The sequence below is a fragment of the Microtus oregoni genome, unplaced genomic scaffold, assembly GCF_018167655.1.
Source record: "Microtus oregoni isolate MIOR12 unplaced genomic scaffold, Mior012 000025F_ref0000491, whole genome shotgun sequence".
Taxonomy (NCBI): Eukaryota; Metazoa; Chordata; class Mammalia; order Rodentia; family Cricetidae; genus Microtus; species Microtus oregoni.
Window position 1 is genome coordinate 25,618,384 of NW_024543084.1, and position 26,663 is coordinate 25,645,046.

Consider the following 26,663-nt stretch of genomic DNA (forward strand, 5'->3'; position numbering starts at 1 on the left):
CCCCTAGAAGAGCAGAGTCTTACACTGCGGCACACCACAGCTGTAACAACTGTAACAACTTGGCTGGGGAAGCCTCTCCTGCTGCAGCAGAGCTGTAACAACTTGGCTGGGGAAACCTTTCCCTAGAGCAGGGCTGTAAGCTGCTATGGTACTGTGACCTGTGCTGGTTGGTCCTTGGTTCCCGACTGCCAGGGTCGGTCGTCCCTTTCCACCTGAGACGCAATGCTCACGCTAGGGACCTGCTTTAAACAAATGTGAGCCTATCAACAATAACTGGGGAACAACTTCAACCAATGAGGAAAATGACAGGTGGGTCAGGGGCTCACTGCCAAGTCTCAATCTGAGTTAGCTTCCTGAGACCCACATGGTGGGAGAGAACCCACACAAGAACGTGTGCACACACAGGAAAAGGCAGTGTTTAAAAGAAATCACAGACACTTCCCGGCTCACTTCCCTGGGTCTGTGTGCGGGATGGGCAGAAGCCACTCACCCCAGAAACGGGCTGACCAGTTGCAGTAGCTCAGAGCCGGACACCAGCTCCTGGTTGAAGAGCGCAATGCAGCGCAGAAAGTTCTCGTACACCTCCTGGCTCTTCAGCACCCTGCGCACCTGTGGGAATACGGAGAGTTGGAGGCTAGGGATACTACTGCAGAAGCTGATGTATATGTGTGTGTGCGGGGCATGGATGTGTATGGCCCTGAACTGTTTGGGAGAGCTCTGCAGCCTACGCTGTCCTCGGTCCCAGGCACTACGGTAGCCTTGCTTCCGGACCCTGGAAGGATCAGCTCTCGGCTCTCGCTCACCTTATCAAAGAAGGAGAACTCCTGCAGGGTGCCGTACTTCCCCACGGCAGCAATGGACAGGTCTTTGGTGCCCCGGAGTTTCATCTTCTTCTGCAGAGAGAAACCCTCAGCTTAATGGTGAATCCCTGCCACAGGCAATGCGGGGTACAGAGGGAACCCGGGGAAGCACCAAATGCAGTTGGCAGGGCCCTGTCTCCAGGACCCCAGGTGATGTCTGCTGCCCAGCATTAAGATGCTGTTCCTGCCTTGGCCCCGCGTGATGTAGGGGTGGGGGAGCAACTCAGGACCTGAGGAGAAGCAAGCCCACAGCAGCACCCTGCCAGATCTGGGGTCTTAGATTCCTGCTATGGCTTATTTTCTGCCGATCTGAGAATTGAACCTGGCGCTGAGCACACTTGGAAGGCTGTGGAGAAGAAGATCGGGGTCACGGCCATGTGCAGTAATGGTCTAAGCCCCACAAGAGCCAGGGAGGGCACAGAGCCTGTACAAGATCGACAGCCGGGGGTGGGGGGTGGGGGTGAGGAACCCAGGGTCTCACGCATGCGCAGTTAATTACTAGGGAAATAGAATTCAGGCCTCACAAGTATTACACCGATGCTTACAGGGGGAACGGAACCATGGCATGGCGCATGCTCTGCAGAAACAGGGAAATAGAACCTGTAGAACTCCTCCAAGCTTGGAAGACACGGGCTGGGAAAATGGCATTCAGGGCTTTGCGCATGAACGCTCTCAAAGCGGCACGCACTCACTATGGGAAATATAACCTAGAGCTTTGAGCATGTTTACAGACATGGACTGGGAAAATGGGAAGCCAGGGCCCCACATGTGCATGGACTGGGAAAACGGAGGCCAGGTCATTGTGTAGGTTGACTGGTATTGCGGAAAGGGCAGGCAAACACCGAGGAAACAGAACATGGAATCTGCGCATGTGCACTGGGGAAACTCGGAGCAGGGGAATGTTCAGTAAATTTTAGTGCTGTACCCTGGGGCTTCAACTCAGCGACCTGAGAAAGCAGTGGGCCAATGAGCTCAGTTCAGCCTTCCTTTACCCTGGACTTGGGGACACAGACACTGTGTAGCTCCTGTCCGTCCTGTAGGCCAGAGGGTGACCAGAGGGCAGGGAGGGGGCAAAACCAGAGGCACCCTGGGTCGGAAGCCAGGTCTAAAGCTGGGTGCAAACACTTGTCTCTAAATTGGTCACTGGGACAGGGGAAATACTGCCTGTTGCACACTTGAGGCTTTTAAGTGAGTCTTAAGTTGTCTTCTGATCTCTGAGACATGTTTCGTTCTCATTCTTCTCTCTCTCACAGACACACAGACGGATAAACCAGACTTGGACCTGCATTTGACCCAAGCCCACGGCATGAAGCATCCTGCTGTGTAGCCATCCTCAAGAGTGGGGTAAGGGTGAAAAAGATGGACATGGTAGGAGACCCAAGGGCAGCCTGTCCAGGACGGTCTGGGAGTCAAGATACCAGTAACAGTAATGAATTGTGACTTGAGGTTGACACTGCTGCACATAACTAAATAAACAGAATGCCAAAAATCTTTATTACTATAGAAAGTCAGCTAGTGAACAGAGTGCTAGGACTAGAGATCCACCATCACGGGGTGATGAGCGGGACAGGAACTGTTGTCAGCCACCTTCACTCCTCAGTTGTGCAGTAACCAAACCACACAACTGCACATTTCAATTGCAGCCCCACCTACGAAAGAGTCACGACAGTGAAAAGGAGAATCAACAGCGCGCCACGCCTTTCCTTCCAACTCCCCCTTCCTCCTCACAACCACCTCAGGGCAGGAGAGCTGGTGAGGGAGCACCAGGGCAGTGGCCGTCCTTTCTAGCAGCTAGTCTCTGGTCCCGGGGGTCCCCTGCTCTTGGGCCTCCATACCACTCCCGTCATGTGCAGCAGCAACCCACACATGGACAGTTACCTTGGCGGGAGCAGACACAGGGCGCAGGAGTGAGGGCCGTGAGCGCTTCTTGCTGTGTTCCAGACTCTTCTCCTCATTCTTCTGTACGCTGTTCATCTCACATGGCCCACTGCCTGTGAACTAAGGACAAAATGCAGGAGGTAGTCAGACTGGAGGAAGGGAGATGGCCCATGTGGACATGTACACATGCAGGCAATTCTCCTTTGCCATGTAGCCCTGGGAGGCACTGTCTGCCTCTGAGTGGTCCTATTTTCCAGGGCAGAGACCAAGTACACAGATCACTGGGTGAATGTTATACACAGCTGCAAGAAAGCTCCCTGTGGTCTTGAGAGCCAAGAGTCAGAGGCTTGGGAGCACAACTGAGTGTGTCCAGGTACATGGCCCCTGGTGCACAGCTGACCAAGGTGTCTACAGAAAACACAAAGCATTCTAGGTAGGGGGGAGGCAGCCGCACACAGCCCCAGCAGCAAAAGGACATCAACAGCAGCTGACATCCAGGTCACTAGTGGGGGCTTGGAACCAGGTTGTGGATTATTTGTTATGCACGACCGAACATGCCTATGAAGTGGCCTTGTTCTGTGCTGGATTGTGTGTGGGGAGGGGGTTTGGTGCAAGTTTTTTGGGGTCTTTTGTTTTGTAGGTTTTTTGTTTATTTATTTTGGGTTTTTTGAGAGTTTTTCTATGTAGCTTTGGAGTCCTGGAAATTGCTCTGTAGACCAGGCTGGCCTTGAACTCACAGAGATCTGCCTGCCTCTGCCTGGGATTAAAGGTGTGTGCCAATACACACAGTGGTTGGAGCAAGTTTTAACCAACGGACAAGGCAAGGATGCTCCTCCTCCTGGAAATCATAAAGACATTCTAACACCACTGTTCCCCACTCCACACCACTATGGGACCTAGACATACAGACAACTGTGGGCAAATGAAGTAACTGTGTACCCAAACAGAACCAACGGCAGCAGAGCGCTGTACCAGCTTTGCTCTGTGCTGCTGCTGTGGCAGGTTAAACACAACACAAGGGATAAAAAGGAAAACAAAGGAGAAAAACCACAAAAGGCAGAGGCAGCAGAAAGCCATTTGCTGCTGTTTCTAAGACTCAGGAGAGCGCTGGACAGCAGCACACAGCGCTACTCTGCAGACACATCTTAATGGGATCATCTCTGGAGGAAAAACTTATTTGAGAGGGGAAAATTTTTACAACACTAACTTCAGCCATGGCAAGACAAACCCCCTAAGTCTAACAGCCAGGCGTGGTGGTACATTGCTGTTATCTTAGCCCTGAGGAGACTGAGGCAGGAGAAGCACCAGTTTGAAATAATGTAAACTACACAGCCAAACCCTATCTCAAAATAAATAGCTCAATTAGTCAAAGACTCAAAACTGTTCCAGGAATCCCAAGTACAGTGGTATTCCCAAGACTTCTTCACTGGAATCCTTAAAGCTCCAAACTCCCAGTTCTGAAGAGGCAGGTGAGGGCCGTGCAGAACAGAGTGGTGTGGGCCCTCAAGGGTGACCTGACGCTTGCCAACCAGCTTTAGGGCATTCAGCACTGCTCGGCCTACCAGAGCCCACATGCTCCTCACTCTAGCTGTTAATGTTCTCTGCCTGACAGACACCAAATCAGGGCTGCATGGCCAATCACTCACACAGGGTCTCTAGCCAATGGGCACAGCTATTCATTCTGTAAATGAGGTTTTATTGGTTTGCAGCCAGTCCATTCACTCTGTAAACAGTCCACTTTGTAAGTAAGGTTTTACTGACAGACAGCCACACCCATTTAGTCTGCTGAGGTCACAAGAGGCTGCCTATTTTCAAGCTACTAGAACAGGGCTGATTCTACACTAAGGCCACTTGGGTCCTGAACAGCCAGATTTAGTAAGGGTGACAGCAGTTTATCCCTGGCTTAAAATGAAGACTGCAAAGGTCTGTAACCTCTGCCTCGATGTACAGGACAACTCTCCACACACCGCACTGACTGCTGCTCACACACACTGTTATGTCAGAGGCCGGGACACTGTGGACTCTCGATCACAGCAGCGACAGAGGAAGAAGCGCAGAGGACAAAGTTTCTCCAGTTCCACAAACAGGGACTGCTGGTGCTGGAGTGTTGGTTTTTTTCGTTTTTGTTTTTTTTTTTTAAGATTTATTTATTTATTATGTACAGTGTTCAGCCTCCATGTATGCCTGCAAGCCAGAACAGGGCACCAGATCTCATTATAGATGGCTGTGAGCCACCATGTGGTTGCTGGGAATTAAACTCAGGACCTCTGGAAGAGCAGTCAGTGTGCTCTTAACCTCTGAGCCATCTCTCCAGCCCCAGAGTGTTTCTTTTGTATGTTTTTCAAGACAGGGCTTCTCTGTGCAGCCTTGGCTGTCCTGGAACTCGCTCTGTAGACCAGGCTGGCCTTGAACTCAGAGATTCACCTGCCTCTGCTTCCCACACAGGAGCTGTTCCTTTATTATACAACTGTTATTCTTGTTAGGCCTCAAAGAAAACCTGGATGAAAGTTAATTGAGGCGCCTATTTAACACAGCCAGTATCTGTCTTCCAGAGTCCTCTGAGCACTTCCCTCCCAGGTACTCTGTCTCTTCTCCCGCTCTTGCCACCCCCACGGCCACGTTCAATCTGGACCAACCGCTCCAGATGCCTCTGGCTCTGCTCTCCCTCATAGCTACAATAAACCTCCTCCTCCACCCTCCCTGGGAGTGCTCATGTCCACGTTCTTCCTTTTTCACTTCACCTGGTGAGGAGACACACACGTGTGCATACATACATACAGACTCACAGACCAAGAGAGACCCAGGAATGGGGTCACCCAGGTGTCAAAAGACTGCATGTCCAAAATGTCGAGTTAGAAAGGGATCAGAGCCCCCAGGGCGAGAAAGGCAGAGGAGCGAGGACTCTAACAGGCAGTACCGGCCACGCTGAGAGACCAGTGGCCAGTGTCGGCTTCACTATGTTAAATAGGCACCTCAGTTAGCCATTTGTCCTGGTTTTCTGTGAGATCTATTATTTTGTTTATTAGTACGTAGCCCTTGGTGGCCTAGAACTCAGATATCCACCTATCTGTGCCTTCAGAGTGAGGGATTAAAGGTTTGCACCATCAACCTGGCCCAGCAGACAAGCTGTTTGGTGTTTTTGGCTTTCCTGTGGGCTAGGATGGAACCAGGGCCTCAGGCTAGCTACTAGTTGAACTGGCTACTAAGCCTGTTTCACCACTAGCCTAGGGGGTCAGAATTACCCATACAGTCTGCAAGACCTCAAAGAAGTAAGACTTATGTAAGGGCTATGAGCCCCTCAGTTTCAAGGTCCACTACTCCCTGACTTTATCAATTCCATGCTATCAGGGGTAGCTCAGGGAAAGGCAGTGGAGGATGACATAGGCTTCCAATTCCAAGGGGTGCTGAGAAACAGCCATGCTGCTCAGATGCAGCACCCATATCTAGGGACAAAACCCAAATACCATTCCTAGTTTGAGTAGATGACAGGAAACTATCCTAACACGTATGTAATCTGTAGCCATGCCTTCGGGGCCCTGGAAGTGACACCCCTCTCCTGCATATTATTATGGGGTCCAGAGGCAGTCAGAATTCTCCTGATAGGAATGGGGTACCATGGTATCCAGATGAGGTGTTCCCCCAAAAGCTCATGTACTTTGTGTGCTCATCTGGGAGGTGCTTGAAGCTAAGAGGTAGGGTTTGGCTAGAAGGAGATGAAGGCTGTCAGGCCCAGCAAGTCCATTGTTTGGTGTGTCTATGGAGCAACCTCTGCTACCAGTCCCAACTGGTCCCCACCGGTTCCCACCAGTCCCTACCACCCTAAGAGTCTCTCCACACAGCAGGCTCAGAGTCCAGGGAAGAAGGACAGCAGCAGAGACCTATGGAATCATAAGCTAAGATGAACCCTTCCTTCATGCTTGCCCAGTATCTGTCACAGTGACATTAGAACAAGATTAATAGCCATGATGTTAAAGGGGACCCTTGCTGTGGAACAATGGTCTTGTACCCTGTCACTTGTATTGTTTTAATAAAATGCAGATAGGCAGGAAGTATAGGCGGGGTAACCAGGCAGAAAGTGTGTCTGTGTGTGTGTGTGTGGGGGGGGGATAGGGGACAGAACAGGATGATGAGAACAAGAGAATTCTGGGAAGAGGAAAGACTCAGTCTGCAGTTGTCACTCAGACGCAGAGGAAGCAAGATGAGAATGCCTTGCTCATAAAAAAAGGAACCAAGCCACGTGGCTGACACAGACAAGAACTATGGGTTAATGTAGGATGTGTAAGATTTAATAAGAAGCTTGAGGTAATAGGACAACCAGTTTATGATCAGTGTGCGTTTCATTGGGATTGAACGGCTGTGGGACTGGGCGGAACAGAAACCTCTGTTAACAGATCCTCATTAGAACTTCTAAACTTCAAAGAGAAACAGGCAGACAGGGACTCGAGACAGCAAAAGTGAGGAAGGGTCCTAGTCTCCCTTCAGGCACACTCAAGAGTCTCTAAGTCTGTGCAGCTCTGGTGACGTTGAGTAGGGCAGTGCTGCTCACCCCGTGTGGACATTCAGGGAGGCAATGACAGGGACATGCCTCGGCAGTTTGCTCCGGGAGTTGGCAAAGCACTTACAACCTGAAGTGAGCCAGTTGCTCACGGTCTCACCTGAGTGGGCAGATGTCTCAGATCTGAGGAAGCAAGGCCTGAAGGCAATGTACAGCATGGCTCTGCCTGAGGCTGGAAGGTACGGAGGCTACATGGCGCCCACGGCTTTGCCATCATCTGGGCCCTGGAGGCCAACCAGATACCAGGTAGCAGCAGAGAGTCAAGCCACAGCCCGAGGCTGGGTAACACAAGAGTCTCTGATGTACGAGGTATTTTCAGGATCATCCCACCCACCGCTGACACTCTTATGATCAAGACATGGTGACAAACCTGGTGGCAACTGGCCACAGGCCTGGGTAAGGCTAAGGGAAGTGAGGAGTCAGGTGTAAGGGAAGCTAGGAAAACAATGGAAACATGCCAGGATGCAAATACTTGATTAGAGCAAAAACCAGACCAACATCAAAATGGCTCAGTGGGAAAAGGGCTGAGTGTGATCTCAAGACATACAGGATAAAGGGGAAATTTTACTTCCCCAAGCTGTCTGACTTCTACACCAGCTGTGGCATGCACACACACACAAATATGTAATGGTAAAAGAAGATTACCCACGGCAGTAGTGAGTGACCCACGCCAGCGATTCCAGAACTCATGGAGCCTAGGCAGGAGGATCCCATGATGAAGGCAAGCCTGAGTTACACTAAGACCCAGTCTCAAAAAGAAAACAAAAAAACATCAATCAGGGATCTCAAAAGCTGCAGCAGTTCTGACAAGGAAGAATGGAGGTGGAGGCCCAGGCTCCTGCTCTCAACTCACTACAAAGGCTGCAGGCAACGCCAGGCTAGCCTGAGAACACAGACCAACAGATGGCAACCCTTCTGGCTGTGCTGGACCCACCTCATACCCCACATACAAAATGCAGCTCAAGTTTAAAACTGTAAGAGAATAGGGAAACCTCATGATCTCAACTATGCAACAGCGTCTAAAGCTTAGTACTGAGAGTGATGTGGGAAAACAATCAAAAAACCGTGTGCACCAGAAACAGGATGAAGCAGAGAAGAGGTAGCAGGGCGCAGAAGTGAGACTCTGAGATCACACATCTAAGCAGCTGGTGGGTCACAGTAAGGACTCAGCCAGCTCAACAGTTACGAGCACCGAGCACTGGCTGCTCTCACAGAAGGACCCAGGATCAAGGTCCCAGCACCCATTGGCAGCTCACAACCACCTGTTTCTCCAGTTCCAGGGGATCTGACCCCCAATTTGGGCGTCCATAGGCACCTGCTTCCGTGTGATGCACATACACAAACATGCACACACATAAGTAGTAATAAATAACACATCTTCAAAGCCAGTACACAAGACATGATACACTGGGAAATGCAGTCGAAGCCAAGACACACCCCAGTTAACAGTTGTCACACAGTCAAAGACAAAGTGGACATGGGGAAATGGAGCCACTGATGCAGAAAACACTTTCTAAGTTCTTCAGAAAGTTAGCAGAACTGCCGTGTGATCCAGGAAGCCCATAGAGGCGTAGGGCCAAAGCTGCCACCAGACATAAATATGTCTGTTCATGGTGGCATTATTTAACTTCAAGGCAAACCACCCCATGTCTACAGCGTGAGGGGGTGAAATGGACACGCCACTTGGGAACAAGCAGGAGGGAACACTAACAAAGGCCATGTGCAGACAGATCTCAAAAGACTTGACAATGTCACAGCCACAGACCAGGGACAAATCCAGAGAGGAAGCAGATGGGGGCTGGGGGATTGATGGGGTGAGTGCGGATGGGACAGGGTCTCCTAACTAGCTAAAGGGACAGTATAACTACATGCTAAGAAGGCTGCACAGCACTGGATTGTGTCCTTTTTATTAGACAGCATCTATGGAGTCCTGACTGGTCTCAACATGCTATGCCAACCAGGCTGGCACAGCGAAGTCAAATTCAGAGACTGCCTGCCTCTGCCTCTGCCTCTGAGTGTGGGATTAAAGGTGTGCACCAAAATTGTATACTTTAAAGTGGAGAATTTCATGGCTCATGAATTTCATCTCTACTTTTCTTTTAAAAAAAGATTTATTTATTTATTTTGTATACAACATTCTGCCTCCATGTATGATGACACACACCAGAAGAGGACACCAGATCTCTTGTGAGCCACCATCTGGTTGCTGGGAATTGAACTCAGGACCTCTGGAAGTGCTCTTAACCATGGAGCCATCTCTCCAGCCCCCTCATCTCTACTTTTCAAAAAGATGTTCAAGAAAAGGAAGAGGCTGGGTGATATTGGTGCACACCTTTCTTTAATCCCAGCACTCGGGAGGCAGAGACAGGCAAATCTCTGTTAGTTTGAGGCCAGTCTGGTTTACAAGAGCTAGTTCCAGGACAGCCTCCAAAGCTACACAGAGAAACCCTGTCTTGAAAAACCATTTTAAATAAGAAAAAAAAAAAAAAAGAAAGAAAAAGAAAAAGAAAAGGAGGAGGAAGAAGAGGAGGAGACCTCTAGCAGGCCTCAAGCCACTGCTGGGAAAGAAAGCCAAGTACAGTCTGTTCCTGGGCCAAACCCCCCTCACCTACTTCTCCAAGCCTGGGACCATATTCCTCACTCTGGCTTCATCTCCATGTGAAGCAATGTTCTTCCTCCCACACTACCACAGTCTGTGTATAGGACACACTTGTCAGACTCTAGCTCCCCATGCATCTTGTGGGCAGGATCCTGGTACTTGGCACTCACCAGGGATCGCTTTGCCTCAGGCAAGAACTGTCCGAACTCCGACAGCAGGTCCTCCTGACCACGGAAGAGATTGGCCACCTCTGTGAAGACCTCCTCTTCAGACATGCCACGGAACGGACGACCCTTAGTGTGCAGCTGTTCCTTCTGCAAGTGGTTAGAAGAAAAGAGGGTGAGGCAGGGCACCAGCATGGGCACGGGCAGTTGTGCAGACATCGGTCCTGTGCCTACACTGCCAGAGTATCTGCTGGATCAGGGGATAGGTGATAGCCAAGAAGTGTTCTTCCCACTGCACCGCTGGACTGAGGGAGAGCTGAGGTGAAGGAGGCCTGAAGGCAGGCAGGCAGGCAGACCTGGAGCTGAAGGCAACAGCGCGGACAGAGAATGGGGATGGGGATATAGAATCAAGGTGGCCTTTCAGGAAATTGAGGAAGAATTGCCAGTTCCAGGCCAGGCTGCTATATTGTGTTTTTTTGGGGGGGAAAGAGGTTGGTTTTTGTTTGGATTTTTTTTAAATATTTATTTATTTATTTATACAATGTTTTTGTCTGTATGCCTGCAGGCCAGAAGAGGGCGCCAGACCTCTTTACAGATGGTTGTGAGCCACCATGTGGTTGCTGGGAATTGAACTCAGGACCTTTGGAAGAGCAGGCAATGCTCATAACCACTGAGCCATCTCTCCAGCTCTTTGTTTGGATTTTTGAGACAGGGTTTCTTGGTGTAGTTCTGGCTATCCTGGAATTCTCTGTGTAGACCTGAGTGGCCTTGAACTCACAGAGATTCACCTGCCTCTGCCTCCCAAGTGCTGGGATTAAAGGTGTGCAGCACACCACCACTCCCGGCTGGGATAATATTCATTTAAAAAAAAAAAGAGAGAGAAAAAAGAAAAAAATTGAATGAAACCAAGTAGTCCTGTGAGCGGCACCCTCGGGTCCCAGGGAAAGAATTGAAGTTGTGGCATTTATACAAACTAATAACGGGAAGGGGAGAGAACCAAGTCCAGATGCTCTGAACCAGTTGAGATTCCATGCCAGCTGAGCGGAACTGCACCCCAACTGCTCTTGCTGGCTTTACGGAACCTGTGGTGGCTCAGGAAGCAGCCTGGGCTCACGGTGCAGTCCAGGATGCCCTTGAACTTACAGCAGTCCTCCTGACTCAGCATTCTGAATCCTGGGGATGAAGGTATGTGCCACCACATCTGGCTTCAAACCACTGTTTAGATGGGCAGTGGTGGCGCACGCCTTTAATCCCAGCACTCGGGAGGCAGAGGCAGGCGGATCTCTGTGAGTTCGAGACCAGCCTGGTCTACAGAGCTAGTTCCAGGACAGGCTCCAAGGCCACAGAGAAACCCTGTCTCGAAAAACCAAAAAAAACAAGCAAACAAACAAAAAAAACCCCACTGTTTAAAAAACACAACTTAGGGCAGGCAAGATGGCTCAGCAGTCAGGTGTGGTGTCCCCAGTGGAAAACGGACTGCAAAGAGTGACAAGGAGCCTGGCGTTCTAGGGACTTAAGACAAACCGCAAACATGGGCTGGAGGGTCCTTGAGCTGATCTCACAATGGGAAGTGGTGGAGTACCTTGGCCGGCACTCTGAACATGTTCTCTGCAGGGACCCTGTTGCCACCAAGCTTCCTTCTAGTGTGCCCCCCAAGAATGCACCCCACATCTGTGTGCTTGCTGGGAGCCACACTGTCACTGCCTGAGGTGTCTATATCCACATAACTCAAGCTGTTTCCCTGTCATACACTGATGGAGCCTGAGCTATCAAATGTGGACCATCACTGGGGTTCTCCAAGTTCATGGGGAGTCTAGGTTAGCTCTATGATAGTGAACTTGTATGCCAAAACATCTTATTTATCTGTGCAACTTTGTGTGTTGTGCAATGCTGGGGATACAACCTATCATTTTAAGTGTTAGCTGTTGAGCCAGCTTAGAAAGTTTCCTTTTTAAGAATCAGGGCTGTGCACTTTAATCCCCAGACCTTTGTACAGGTTGTTCCCAGGTGTCTTTCTCCCTGCTACTGTACCGGGGGGTTGACAGTGGCTGGTCTACACACCTCTCAGCACACCTTTTCCACCGCAACCTACTCCTGATTCCCTCAGAACTAGACTCAACACAGGGTGGGACTTGACTGACAAGAACTACCTAGAGTCTCTGGCTGAGGAGCGGCTTGCAGCAAATGTCTGGCCAGCTTGTGAGGACCTGATCTCCACTCTCAGCTCCAAATGCCAGACAAGAGCCAGGTGAAGCCAGGCCCCAGGTGCTGTGGTAGGCTGGGTCTTACCTGGTAGGTGTGAAGGATCTCTAGGAAGGACCTGTAGATCTCAGGGTGGTCCAGAAAGCGGGTCTTGATCTTGTTCACATAGCTGATAGCATTGTTGAACTCCACAGAATCTGACTCCAGGGGCACCTGGCCTCTGTCCTCCTTGTAGGACATCTGCTTGAAGTCCTCACCACAGTCACCATGGCTGTGGGAGTTCTCCTGCAGAACATGGGCAGTGAGTGGCATGGTCTAGCCAGAGGATGGTGAATTGTCACTGCATCCTAAGAAGCACTGCTCCTGTAACACCTGAGGACCCGTGGGAGGAAAGTACTTCCTCCCTCTAGAGTCTCCTCAGGTCTCCTGTGCCTGGAATTGCAGTTTCAACAAGGCCCTCCCCTGTATTCCTGGGACTTGATCTCCCCATACAGCCTGGCTCCAACTCTGGCCAACCTCCTGCTTTAGCCTTCCCAGCGCTGGGATAGTTTGCTTTCTACTCTTAAGAGAGCAGCATGTAGGGGAAAAGTTACAAATCCTGGAGGCTAAACCTTGTTGGAGCTATGAGTAGAGCTGTAGGTGATGTCTCCATCTTAGCAAGACTATTCGAGTGGGAACAGCGGCTGCTGGCTTTGAGGGACCATCATAGTGCCTGTGCATCTAGCTGCAGTTGGTTCAGGATTCTCACCACAAGGCCTCTGGGTGCTAAGCCCCAGAACAATTCAGGGTTAGCTATCAGTCAAACTGATAGTCAAACTATCAGAGCCAAACTGAAAAGCATCTTACTTGTGCCTATTTTTCTCCAGCTGTAAATAGAAACATGTCTCTCTCGTTCCTACGGAACCCTGCTGTGCAGGGAGGACTAGCATCCTGGTGGTTAGTTTTCTGACAGTTCTAGGGGTGGAACCTGGGGCTTGAGTTCACGTGAGAGCTTAACCTCCAGAGTCCTGGAGGAACAACCTTCCAGAATGATCCTGGAGAGACTCTACACACCTCTGCTGCCTTCCCCAGCAGTTCTGCCCTCCTCGGGGCAGCAGGCACACACATGACATCTGTTCTTGAACTACAGACCATTTTTCTCAAAATGCTGGAGGTGCCAGCTGAGGGGTTCGGGTTCCTGAAGGAAGGATTGTGCTGTACCCTCAACACTTCTTAAAATAATGCCAGCAGCCAGGCAGTGGTGGTTCGCCCTTTAATCCCAGTACTCGAGCAGCAGAGGCAGGCAGATCTCTGTGAGTTCAAAGCCAGCCTGGTCAACAAAATGAGTTCTAGGACAGCCAGGACAACACAGAGAAACCCTGTCTGGAAGAAAAACAAAAAATGCCACCCAAACTTAATTAGTGCCCACTCAAACGGCCTCATCTGTTCCATGTTTACTCAGTCAAGGCCCCATATCCAAATAGTAGTCCCTTAGTATCCAAGGGAAACAGATTCCAGAACCCTCCTCCACAGATTTCAAATGCAGCCCAGCATCACACAGACATGCACAGGCCCCACAAGCATCCACATCTCTAGGCATTTTACACCAGGCACACTGTCAATAGTCAACCTTGTGGACTAGGGAATGACTATCACATACAGCACAAGAATAGGCTTGTGTGCTTCAGATACAGAACGCCCCACCCCCCGGCATGGGCAAGGACCAGGTTCCATCCCCAGTCTGTATACTCAGCATATATGTATGTTCCCTGATCTGTTCAATCTGTGATGAATCTGCAGGTGTGGAACTCAAGGATCAGAGGCCAATTCGTGGTGTTCTCAGGTACTAGTGGCTGAGACACAACTGGGCGGACGACAGTGGACAAACTAAGAGCCAAAGCTGAGGACACAGACATGATTGCCAAATGTGGGCCAAGATTCTCATCTCAGGAACCTGCCAACCCACGTTCCAGGTCGCAGGGGCCTGGGTTTGCCCAGCCACTTAGGGACATCTCTCCAGCACTGTATGGTTACTCTGGTCCCGAATAAGCCACTACAGCATGACAGAGAGCCAGCTCTCTGGCCAGGGACTCTGCAGAAGACAGTAGATGGTGGTGAGAACAGTTACCATGGCAACTGCCTTCAGCTCCTCAACAATCCAACAGAGAATTTCCCTACAGCCCAGCAATTGCAATCCTACAAAGCAGATCTAAAAAACTGGAAAGACTCATACACCAGCATTCAATGAAGCACAATTCACAACAATCAACAATCAACTCAAACACCCACCCGATGAATGAGTAAAACACGGTCCACCAGTGGAACATTACTCAGCCAAGAAAATAACCACTGGCACATACTATGTGAGTGCTGACAGAGACCATTTATGTGAAATGCTCGGAACAAGAAGCAGAGGGATGATTGGCAGGGTCTGCTTCTGGGGTGATGGAATGTTCTGGAACTAGTGGTTATAGTTGTACAGCTGTAATACAATTTTCTACTGTGATCTTTGGAAAATAAAAACCCGTCACTACAGAGCCTACAAGCCGCAGCAGACACGCCCTGCAGGGGACTTCCTACAAATCACTTCATCCTCTCCATTTCTGTCTGCACTTAAGATCCTTGTCCCCTTGGGGTGACTGTTTAGACAGCTGATACACTGCAACCCATATCTGCCCATGAGATCCTCCTGATACTCAGGAGCCTAAATGAGGAAACCACCAGGCCCAGTTGCCAGGGCCTTGTGTCCTCTGCCTAGGAACCAACCTCCACCTCACCAGAAGGGCCAGCCTGGGTCATACAAATACCTTACCTCACTGACCCACTCCTAGGTCCTGTCCTCCAAGGCCTGGGTCCTCCGGACTCCATCTGGGCGATTTCTGGACATTTTAAGTTCTGCAAACCTACCTCTCTCAGCTCCTCTCCAGTCCTGCCCTACTTTGTAGACAACCCTCTTAATAGCCCATCCCTCCAAGGCCCTTCCTTCCTCCTCCCTACATTCCCTTACCAAAGTCCCTGCTATCATTGAGAATCCCACACCCCAAACTGAGGGCCCAGTTCCAAGGAAGTAGTGATTCAGAATCAGATATACTGAGCCTCTCCAGAGAGTGTGTCAAAGGGCTTCCTGTCAGTCCCCCTCCAAAGAGGACCTAGGAACTCACCTGCCCACTGACATCTGGTTACCTATTCCTCCCTTGACATAGCTCACTGACAGACAGGCAACTGAGAAAGGTGCTCTGAGGAGCTTGGTCAGACACAGGAGCACACACTTCTCAGGCTGATGGCCAGTGAGGGCTCTGAAGCAGCACTCAAGATGCTTACTCAGGTAGAAGCAACAGCAGCTCAGATTTTCCAGGCCTCCTGCTTCTGGCGTGGCATGGCTATCCGAACCCTCTCTTCACAGAGGCAGGTAAGATAGGGTCTTACTCTGTAGCTGGCTTTGAATTCATGGCAAATCTCCTGACTCCTAAATGCTGGCAGGACACCCTGAATCTAAGTACCCAGTTCTGCCTGACCCTTAAGCCCTACTTTCAGCTGCTACCAAGGGCACTGGTGTCCTTGGCACTGGGAGGGCAGGGGCCCTGGGCGCCGTATCACATGCCAGAGTGCAAAACTCCTCACAAGAAAGAGGCTCAGAAACCTCACCACAGAATCCAAATGGGTGGGGACTCCCTCAGCACCTTTAGGGGACAGTGCTCACCTGTAGCTGTCAGGCCAAACTAATAAAATGGAAGAGAGAGAAAAAGCTGTGTTTCCGATCAGTGAAGCTAGGGTGATAGGCAGTAGGTGCCTATCATTACAGCACTCTGGGAGCTGAAGTAGGAGGATGTCAAGTTCCAGGCCAGCCTATAGAGACCGTGTCTCAATGGGGAACACAGCAAAGACAGATGCTGATATGTGGGGACTGTAAGGCTCTCTGCTGCGACGGCATGGCAAAGGCTCTAGGGATCCTGAAGACATCTCGGTGAGCCACAAAAAAAACAGGTGAACACCTGGGTCAGGATCCGGTTATCACTGTCACCAAGACCAAGGAGCTCCAGAGTACCCTGAGGGAAGGTGACTCAAGACTGGCAGGGTTCCCTGTTCACAGGTCCAAGACCGTCTTTGTCATCCTTTCTGTAAGTCACTGGGGCCCTTTGGCCATCTAAGCCACCTATGAGGAAAACAAAACTGCTATTGGCGTCACCGTGAGTCTAGAGCCCTGTGTTACACAGGAGCACAGACAGTCATGGCCCAGACTCTGCTCCCGGAAGCTTTCTAGGGAGCAGCAACGACATTCAGACAGCATGAAGTCTAGGAACAATTCTCTCTCTCGATAAAGCTGCCACGCTTTATACCTCAGCCATACAAGTTCCAGGAGTCACTCCTGATAAGGCTTGATGGCTCTGGATCCTGGGGTCCAGGTGCAGTGGGGAAAGTCCCTGTCCAATGTCACCGAAAGCCTGTTGTGGTGGCTCACACCTGTCATGCTAACACTTGGAGGGCTGAGGAACGATGCATTTCACACCTGCCTGTGCTATGGTGAGACAAAGGCAGTGGCAGAGTTGGGGACCAAGCCAGAGCTGAGAAAGGAACCTATGCCAACTACACGAAACTGTGACATAAAACAAAGTTATTTCCATGCACACAGCTCAACCACTTGGTTTTATTGGTGGCCTGGATGAAAGCCAGAGGATGCCACTATATACTTTGGCCTGGGAGACTTGTTGGGAAAGCCCTGAGGCCAGACCTCAGCAACTAGTGATGCGATGACTCTGAACACAAAATTCTCTTTGACTCCATTCCCCCGCCCCAAGTGCTGGGGATTGAATCCAGGGCTTTGCCCATGCCAAGAGCTCTCCCACACCGAACCACAGCCCCAGCTACTACACTCGATTTAAGACCTCCAACCTGTTCACTTCGGAATGCAGAGACTTGGACTAGAAGCTATATCAGAGAACTAGAACAGACCGTACAAGGCTTCCGGCAGCATCGCAAATGTCCAGCTGTGCTCCGGGTAGGCTGACCTGAGTCCACATCACCCAAACGAAGCCTACCTGGCTGGTCAAAGGAGACTGGATGTTCAACTTGCCGTTCTTGGGAATGTCTATGCGGTATCCAAGTGGGAGGAAAGCATTAAACCCCACAATGAGGTCAGGGTGCTCATGGAAGAGCTGGGACACACGCCTGATGACGCCAGGGGTGTCAATGCTGGAAGAAAAGAATGCAAGTGGGCAAGAGTCCTGGGAGCAAAGCAGAAAGAACCCCTCAAATACCCGCCAATCACCACAGGCCAGGGCTTCAGCGGCAGCAAAGACTCCTAAAACAGGCCCCATCCTGTTCTTGTTTGTTTGTTTTTCCATTTGAAACAGGGTCTCTCTGTGTAGCCCTAGCTGTACTGGAACTTTCTAAGAACAGACTGGCCAAGAACTCAAGAGATCTATCTGCCTCTGCCTGGGTGAAAGGTGTGCACCACCACGACCTGCTTAAAAATGGACCCCACCATGTGAGACCACCTGTGATTACCTAGGTCTGGCAAAAAATTCATAGCTCCCAAGTCATACGAGATCCTGGGCCCAGTTCTGAAAATGTCCCAAGACCTGGGTGCTGGGCTAAGAATCTACAGGAAGCCACAGTACTCCAAGCAATGTGAGATATTTCCTAATATTTTATGAACCAGGGAAGGGTAAGGATACATTTTGGGGTTTTAATGTTTTTCAAGACAGGGCTTCTCTGTGTAGCCTTGGTTGTCCTACAGCGCTTTATAAACCACTCTGGCCTTGAACTTAAAGACCCCTCTGCCTCTACCTCCTGAATGCTGGGATTAATGGCATGTGTTACCACTGCCCAGCCATTTTGATTTTTTTTTTCTTAACTAAAGGAAAAGTCTTAACACCAGAGCCTTCAAGTTAGAGGATGGGGGAAAAATAGGGAGACATGGGGAGGGTCATCTTCTGGCCTCAGTATCTTGAACACCCAGAAGAAAGCAGCCTAGGCCTTTCACACTTCCTAAGAGCAGACAGAAAAAGAGAGGGGGAAGCTGACTGACTGCCACCTGTCACAAGGGTGAGTCCCTCACCTAAACCAAGCCATCCCTCACAAAAGGTTCTAGAAGACACAGGCATAACTCAGAGGCACCCCACTACACCAATGGCTCTGTGCCTACAAGAGTTTCTGTATTTTATGTCTCTTATCCATATAGGTGCCAAACTAGGAAGGGCTAGGAGAAGCATCCTGGGAACAAAATTTAAGAAGAAACCATGCACCCTCCCATAAGTAACATTTTCTTAAAGTATTTATTTTACCACTGTTCCCCAAAACAAAACTTATACCTCCAACCTTTCATAAACAAAACTTGAAAAATTTTAAAGCTGTTCTGTTTAAATTTACTTTTTGCAAGGGGTATGTATCACAGCTCCCAAGTGCAGGTCAGATTACAACTTGGGGGAGTCAGTTCTTTCCTAGAGCGCAGGTGATCAAGCTTTACCCTGAGTCACCTCACTAACATCCAAATCAACATTTCAATTAAAGAGTGCTCTCTGTCCAGGCCTGGATCTCACCCATTCCCCAATTCCTGACCTCCTTCCAGGAATCCTCATCAGCTCCTCAGAGTTACCTCATCCTGTGACTATTTCAGAAGCTGCCCAGGCCAACCAAAGCTATGAAAGGTCACCAGCTTAAGGGCTGAGATGTAGTGAGTACTACGGGGGGGGGGGGGGGGGGGGGGCCGCGGAGAGGGGGGCTCATCCAGCCTACTGCTCCCGGGTGCAGAACGCCCCGCAGGTTACCTCTGGCTTTTGAACTCCTTCATGATCTCCAGAAAGCCATTATAGGTGGCAGGGTCGCTGCCAAAGCGGATCTTCACCTGGTCGAGGTAGGTGAGAGCGTCCTCCACCTGCGAGGAACGAGAAGGCCGACGGTGGGCCGGGGTCACGCGATTCAGAGACTGTGGACTGGAAGGCCAGGAATAGAGAAGGGGTGGCGTGGGGCTGCAAAGGGCCTCGGGGATAACTGCGGGGTTCCGGGGAGGGCCGACGAGGACGACCGAGGGCCAGCGGCCAGTCTCGAGGGGCCTCGGAAGCCCAAGGAGTTTCGGGTTAGACCGAGGACCGGCGGGGAGGACCGAAGGGTCTCGGGGAGGCCGCGACATCCCCTGGAAACCGAGGGGTGGCTAGGATAACTAAGGGCCAGCGAGTAGGACTCGGGGGTTCCGGAGCGCACCGCGGGGTCCCGGGGATGACAGGGGCCGCAGGAATGACGGGGGAATGTCGAGGAGGTCCGCGGCATCTCCGGGAGGGTCGAGGAGCGGCGAGAAGGAGTGAAGCGATGGGGGGAAATCGAGGGGCCGCCAAAGGATTCCAGGGAAGGGATGTGGGGTCCCCGGGCCCCGACTGCACAGAGAGGAGGCCGAGGCGGGGCCGCACGGAGGGACGCCGGCCCACGGGGCTTCGGGTCCCCAGAAGGAGGCTGGGGGCGTCACTCACGTGCACCGGCAGCTTCTCGTGGCCTCCGGAGCCCGAACGACCCCAGCGGGAGCCGCCGAATCCCCGGCCCGCGGAGCCCCCGCCGCCTGCGTGCGCCATGTTGGAAGTCACAGCCGCGTCTGCCCCGCCTCCGCTGGAGCCCAGGTCGCGCTTGCGCGGGCCCCACCCCCTAGGGGCGAGATTCGTGACGTCACTATACGGGCGTGTTCGCGCGAGGAACTCGCGGGGGTGGGGGCGGCTGCCCGAGGGGGTGGGGGTCGTTCTAACCGCGGGTTCCTTAGGGATCTATGGCGACCCGGAAACTCAAAGAATTTTTGCTTTATTTTGTTGGGGGCGGGGGGAGTACTTTTTAGCAAAGTTGGAAAACATTTTTAAAACTCATTAATTTTATAAAACTGACATTTCGGTGTTCAGGCTCCCCCGTCATCTCAGTAACAGGAAGGCTGAGGCAGGAGGATCACTCAGATCACTTGCTTGCAGACTGAGCTACATACATAGTTAAGACCACGTCTTAAAAGAAATTGACATTTAGATGTTGACATTATCAGAAACAAGTCCACGTATCTGTTGACCAGTGACCTGAAGATGTATTTGTAGGACCTGCTTCTTCCTGGGAAGTTTCTGGACTCCTGTTCTGTGGGGTTGATGTGGCAGTGGACTGTGAGCAGCAGCTATTCTAGAGCTTTGTGGACTGAGTTCTTGCACTGAGTGTGTGCCCGTGTAGGCGCGCGCGCGCACAGGTGTGTAAACTCGTGCCTTTATGTGTGTGCTGTGGCCAGAGGTGAGCAATGGTGTCTTTTGAGACTGGATCTCTCACTAAACCTGGGCTCACTGTCCGAAAGGGACAGGGTAGCCAGCAATGCCGTCCCCACCACTGCAGTGCTGGTCAGAGCCATCCAGTGTGCATCTTCCTGCTTGCTTGCAGCAAGCTCTTTTCCCACTAAATCATCTCTCCAGTCCCGCTTTCTAGATCCCATTCACAGCTGGGTTGGAGCCTGTACCATGCCACTGCTGCTTCCAAACTTTATTTTTGTGGAGCAGGCACTGGGGCCCGGGGCCTTGCTCGTGTTTGACAAGTGCTCTGTGGAGCCACATTTCCAACCCGTGCTGTTTTGAGATGAGGCCTCACTAGGCAGCACAGGTTACTCTCCAATATTCAAGCTTGTGATTGTCCTGCCTTCTCCTCCCAAGAGCCTGGAAGACAGGTGTGCCACCAACTCACCTCAAGATTTCCATCTTCCCTGCTTTAGAGTTTTCATAGGCTTGTGGCTGAACAAGTCAACGAGTGTAGGTTTATTTTAAGGAACAAATACACGAGGAGGTCCATCCCAGGCACTGATTTTAAAATATAAGATAAGAAAAATAAACTGCATTTACTTGTGGGTGAAGTTATTCAAATACATTCTTCCTATGCTATCTTATAGAAATGTCCCTTTCATAAGTGTATCTGTGGCCAGGCATGGTAATAAACACCTATTAGCCCAGGCAGTACATGGGGGTCGGGGGCTGACCAGCCCGCCTAACTGAACTGATACTCCATGCCAGGCAGAGACCCTGTCTCAAAAATAGGAAATGAGGCGAACGGCTTCATGGTTAAGAGCACTTGTTGCATGGACCTCTGCAGACACCAGGCACACATGGTACACAGACATACATGCACATCGAACATCATATTCATAAAATAAAGGACTTTTTTTGGTTTTTCAAGACAGGGTTTCTCTGTAGTTTTGGAGCCTGTCCTGGAACTAGCTCTATAGACCAGGCTGGCCTCCAACTCACAGAGATCTGCCTGCCTCTGCCTCCTGAGTGCTGGGATTAAAGGTGTGCGCCACCACTGCCTGGTTTAGGACTTTTAAACAAAAAAAAAAGGTGAAAATCAATCTGTGTACACACAGGTACACACCCACATGTACATATGCCACACATACACACACACACCATAAGGTGGACGTAAGGACCCACTCCCTGGAGAATCAGCCACTAGAGACCCACATTCATCCTTCAGAGGGTTCTGCCCACCCTCCTGCCAGTGGCGCTCAAAGCACACACCCTCAGCTGGGCTGGGTCCAGCTACATCCTTTCCAGCACTCACTGTGCAGGAGCCAGGTGGTAGTGACGCACGCCTTTAATACCAGCACTCAGAAGGCAGAGGCAGGCAGATCTCTGTGAGTTCAAGGCCAACCTGGTCTACCAAGCAAGTTCCAGGACAGCCAGGACTACACAGAGAAACCCTGTCTCAAAATAAAAATAAAAATAAAAATAAAATAAAGGCTGCAGAGGAGTTGGTTTTCAGGCAGGCACGGTGGCCACCTATCCTCCCAGCAATTAGGAGGCAGTGGCAGGATCCCTGGGGCAAGCTGGCTGCCTAAACTGGCTGAATTGGGCCGCTCCAGGTTAAGAGTGAGTGCTGGATAGTTTTGTGTCAACTTGACACATGCCAAGAGTCATTTGGGAAGAGGGAACCTCGGTTGAGAAAACACCTTCATCAGATTGGCCCCATGGGCACGTCTTTGTGGACATTTTCAAGACTGATGTTTAGTGTTGGAGGCTCTGGTCGCCGAGGGCAATGCCAACCCTGGGATGCTGTCTCGGGGTATTCAAGAAAATAGGCTGAGCAAGCCTCATGTATCCTCGTGTGAGGCAGAAGCAGCACCCTTCCATGGCCTCTGCCTCAGTTCCTGCCTCCAGGCTCCTTCCTAAGTTCTTGTCCTCACTTCCCTCAGCAATGGGCTGTGAGGTGGAGCTGTGGGCTGAAGTAAGCTCCTTTCCTCACACAAGCTACAGCAAGAGACCAGGGCTCAACACATGAGGTAGACACCCAAGATCATCTTTGGCCCCCATGTGAATATGCACATGTATGTATGTGATCCCACACACATGAGACTAAACATACAGACCAGAGAGACAGAGAGGTTAACCTGCGCATGGCAATGCCTGTCATCTCAGTAGAGCCTAGGTCTCAGAGACATGTCTTCAAGCTGCAACAGAAACAAAAGAGGAGGAAGGCGAGTACACTGGGTGCCTAGCCTCAGAGTACTGACAGAAAGGGCTAGCCTGTGGGCCAGAGGCAGAACAGAGAAAATCAACCCTGCTGGCTTTTGCTCCCAGAGACAGGCAGGTCCGTGGGAACTGAAGCCTGGCCTTGAGCAGAGAGCCTGAGGAGCTGGCATCTGTGAGATAATGAACAAAGGCCCTGTGATGCTGAGCAGACTTGCCGACCACAGGACAAAAATAAACAGATAAAACCGTGGTGGGGTGGACAGAGCTTGCAACAATTTGTTACCGAGAACAAAGAACTATCTCAACCCTAAGTTCTTGCCCCAGAAAGCGCCTCCCAGGGTGCTGGCTCCTGCAAGAGAAGCGCCGAGTCAGATCTTGCTTATCAACCACAAATCCGGCTCTGCCAAGAGGAGGGCTGACAGCTGCCGAGTGTGTGGAGCTGGAAGATGTGGAGGGACAGCTACACCCTGGAACTTCTCAATGTGGCTGTGGAGGGGAAACTGATGTCTAAAAAAAGTCTAGGCCAGACACCATGGCTTTTATCTGTAAAGCTAACACTTATGAGACCGAGGCAGGAGAATGAATCACCATGAGTTTCAGGTTAGTCTGGGCTCCATAATAACCCGTCTCTACAGAACCTGTCTCAAAACAGCAACAAAAATCTACCATAAAAAAATTACAGCTTGAGTCAAGATGGCTCAGTGGGTAAAGGGGCTTGCTGCCAGGCCTGAGGATGTGAATCAATCCTTCTGGCCCGCACAGTGGGTCCTGCAAATTGTCCGCTGACTTGACCTACACGGGCATGCTTTGGCACACACCCAGTGTCCTGGTCACTGTTCTGTTGCTGTGAAGAGACACCATGACCAAAACAACTCTTATATAAAAGAAAGCATTTAATTGGAGGCTTGCTTATAGCTTCAGGGGTATGTCCACTATCACCATGGCGGGAGCATGGCGGTAGGTGTTGGGTAAGTGGCTAAGCGATCATCCTGGCCCATAGGCATGGAATGAGAGACCTCAAAGCCCACATCCTCCAGCAAGGCCACACCCCTAATCCTTATTATCCTTTCGGACAGCATTCAAGTACATGAGCCTATGGGGACCATTCTCACTCAAACCACCACACTTAGCCACACACACATGGTTCACAAACAATGCCCCTAAAAATATGTAAAAATAATTTAACATTTTTGTTTGGGGTTAGGGAGATGACTCAGTGGGTAAAGCATCTACCACAAAAGTTTTGAGACCTGAGTTCAAGTCCCACATATCCACGTAAAGCAAGACACAGTTGCAGAAGCCTGCCATCCCCGCACTCTGAGGGAGACGGGTGTGGAGACAGGAGACCTAGGCCAGCCTGGCTTCTGCAGCAGTCAGTGAGAAACCTGCCTCAAAGTGCCCTTTAACTTCCTTGTGCACACCATAGCACACGTACACACACACACACACACACACACACACACAGTACACACACACAAATACAAAATTTTAAAAATATTTATAAAAAAGCATCTGTGTAATAGCCAGCTGAGGCAGTTCACAGCCCACCAGGCAGGAGGAAGATGAGGATGATTAGGAATTGAAGGTCATATTTGACTGCATAGAAGCTTCCAGACCAGTCTGGGATACATGAGACCCTCTCTCAACGGAACACATTGTGGCCAAAGCGATGGCTTAGCGGTTAACTCCATGCTGGTGTTGTAGAGGACCCGGGTTCAGTTCCCAGCATCCGTGTGAGGTGGCTCACAAACACCTGTAAGTCCAGCTCAGGCACCCTTCTTTGGCTTCCATGAGCACCTGCAATCAGGTGCACACACATAATTAAAAGCAATAAATCTTTAGCAACAGCAGTGGCCTGCAGAGATGGCTCAGCAGTTAAGGGCATTGGTTGCTCCTCCGAGGTCTCAGGTGTTATTCCCAGCACCCACATGGAAGCCCACAACTGCCCATAACTCTAGCTCCAGGGCCCCACACCCTCTTCTGGCATCTCTGCATGGCATTCATGTGCATAAACCACACACACACAACTAAAACAATAATAAAAATCAAAATCTTAGAGCCAGGTGTGGTGGCACATGCCTCTAATCCCAGCACTCAGGAGGCAGAGGCAGGCGGATATCTGGGGCTTCAAGGCCAGTTTGGTTTACAAAGCAAGTTCCAGGCCAGTCAGGGTTACACAAAGAGACCCAGTTTCTAAAAAACAAAACCAGAAAAGCCTAAATCTCTAGGAAAATAAAACAAAAGAAATACATGTATATATATATATATCTCATATATATATGTTGTATATATACATATGTATGTATGATAAAGGTTTATTGGTTTTGACTATTGTGTTGGGTTTTGTGTGCCCCCTTAGGTCTTGTTCCTGAGAGGCTGTCTTTTTTTTTTAATTTATTTATTTATTAAGGATTTCTGCCTCCTCCCCGCCACCGCCTCCCATTTCCCTCCCCCTCCCCCGATCAAGTCCCCCTCCCTCATCTGCTCGAAGAGCAATCAGGGTTTCCTGACCTGTGGGAAGCCCAAGGACCGCCCACCTCTATCCAGGTCTCCTAAGGTGAGCATCCAAACTGCCTAGGCTCCCCCAAAGCCAGTACGTGCAGTAGGATCAAAAACCCACTGCGATTGTTCTTGAGTTCTCAGTATTCCTCATTGTCCGCTATGTTCAGCTAGTCCGGATTTATCCCATGCTTTTTCAGACCTAGGCCAGCTGGCCTTGGTGAGTTCCCGATAGAACATCCCCATTGTCTTAGTGTGTGGGTGCACCCCTCGTGGTCCTGAGTTCCTTGCTCGTGCTCCGTCTCCTTCTGCTCCTGATTTGGACCTTGAGATTTCTGTCCGGTGCTCCAATGTGGGTCTCTGTCTCTGTCTCCTTTCATCGCCTGATGAAGGTTAATATTCATGAGGATGTCTATGTGTTTGTCTTTGGATTCACCTTCTTATTTAGCTCCTGAGAGGCTGTCTTGCACGGCTCACCTGAGTCACCCTGAAATGGCTCAGCGTTTAGGGGGATTCCTTGTACCCTGGGGATAAATAAATTGTGTGTGTTTCAGTTTTCTGAGCCTGTGAAAATATATCCAAGATATACAATCCAAAGATAAGATACATTTAAGAAATGTTTATTTTTATTTATTTATTGTGTGTATCAGGTTTGGTGGCAAGCACCTTTACCCAATCAGCTGTCTTGATGACCTGAAAAATTCAACTCTAGTTTCGTTGGGTTTTTGCATTGAGGGGGTGCATTGCTCACCTCCATGCTTTCTTTAGTCACTCTGTAGACCAGGCTAGCCTCAAAGTCAGAGATCTGCCTGCTTCTGCCTCCCGAGTGCTGGGACTAAAGGTGTGCTCCACTCCACCTGGCCCCTTGCTTTTGGGTCTACAGTAGGCAGCATGTGGTGGAGCTAGCAGCCCACCTGATGGTGGCCCAGAAACAGAGAGGAAGAAGAGACCAGTGTCCTTCAGTGCCCTCCAAAGACATGTCCCCGTAACCTGACTTGCGGAGCATCCTGGAAAAAGGGCTCTCTTTTATTTTGGATTTTGGTTTTCTGAGAGAAAAATTCCGATTGTCTGCGGCAGAGGCCAGCCTCAGACAATAGCAGGCTCCTGCGGCAGCTTTCTGAGTGCTGGCATTAGCAGAGTATGTCACCACACCCAGATGGAAGGTTTGTACGTAGCCTTTGAGGTACATTTCAGATCCATACTATAACAGTATGTGTACTTCCTCCCAGGGTCTGGGCAGGCTCATAAAAGAAGCTAAGGGTTCAAGGATTCGAATACCTCTATAAGGCTGATACCTGCCTAGAGTCCCCCAGTCAGGGGCTGGGGGCGTGGCTCAGTGGTAGAGCACCTGCCTAGTATGTAGAAGACAGAGGTTCCATCCACAGCACCCCTCAACCCCTCATACATCCTGAAATAGTAGACAACATAAATCCCTGTGTTAATAATGCTATGAGCTAGAGAGGA

At 50.5% G+C, this 26,663-nt stretch overlaps 1 protein-coding gene across 2 annotated transcripts in view; it reads right to left on the reverse strand.

The window, feature by feature from the left end:
• The window catches only part of Sin3b (SIN3 transcription regulator family member B), a 35,996-nt gene extending 16,184 nt beyond the window's left edge, over positions 1-19,812 (reverse strand). The window contains exons 1-8 of one of the 2 annotated variants that reach the window (XM_041674745.1): positions 19,701-19,812; positions 19,005-19,111; positions 17,274-17,427; positions 12,346-12,543; positions 10,063-10,206; positions 2,739-2,858; positions 804-893; positions 491-609 (exon numbers count right to left, since the gene is read on the reverse strand). In XM_041674745.1, the coding sequence (XP_041530679.1) occupies positions 491-609; positions 804-893; positions 2,739-2,858; positions 10,063-10,206; positions 12,346-12,543; positions 17,274-17,427; positions 19,005-19,111; positions 19,701-19,799 (1,031 nt within the window). In that variant the 5' untranslated portion in view covers positions 19,800-19,812. Of the gene's footprint in view, positions 1-490; positions 610-803; positions 894-2,337; positions 2,510-2,738; positions 2,859-10,062; positions 10,207-12,345; positions 12,544-17,273; positions 17,428-19,004; positions 19,112-19,700 lie in introns of those variants that run through there. The other variant, XM_041674746.1, reaches the window with a different exon arrangement.
• Positions 19,813-26,663: the final 6,851 nt, after the last annotated feature.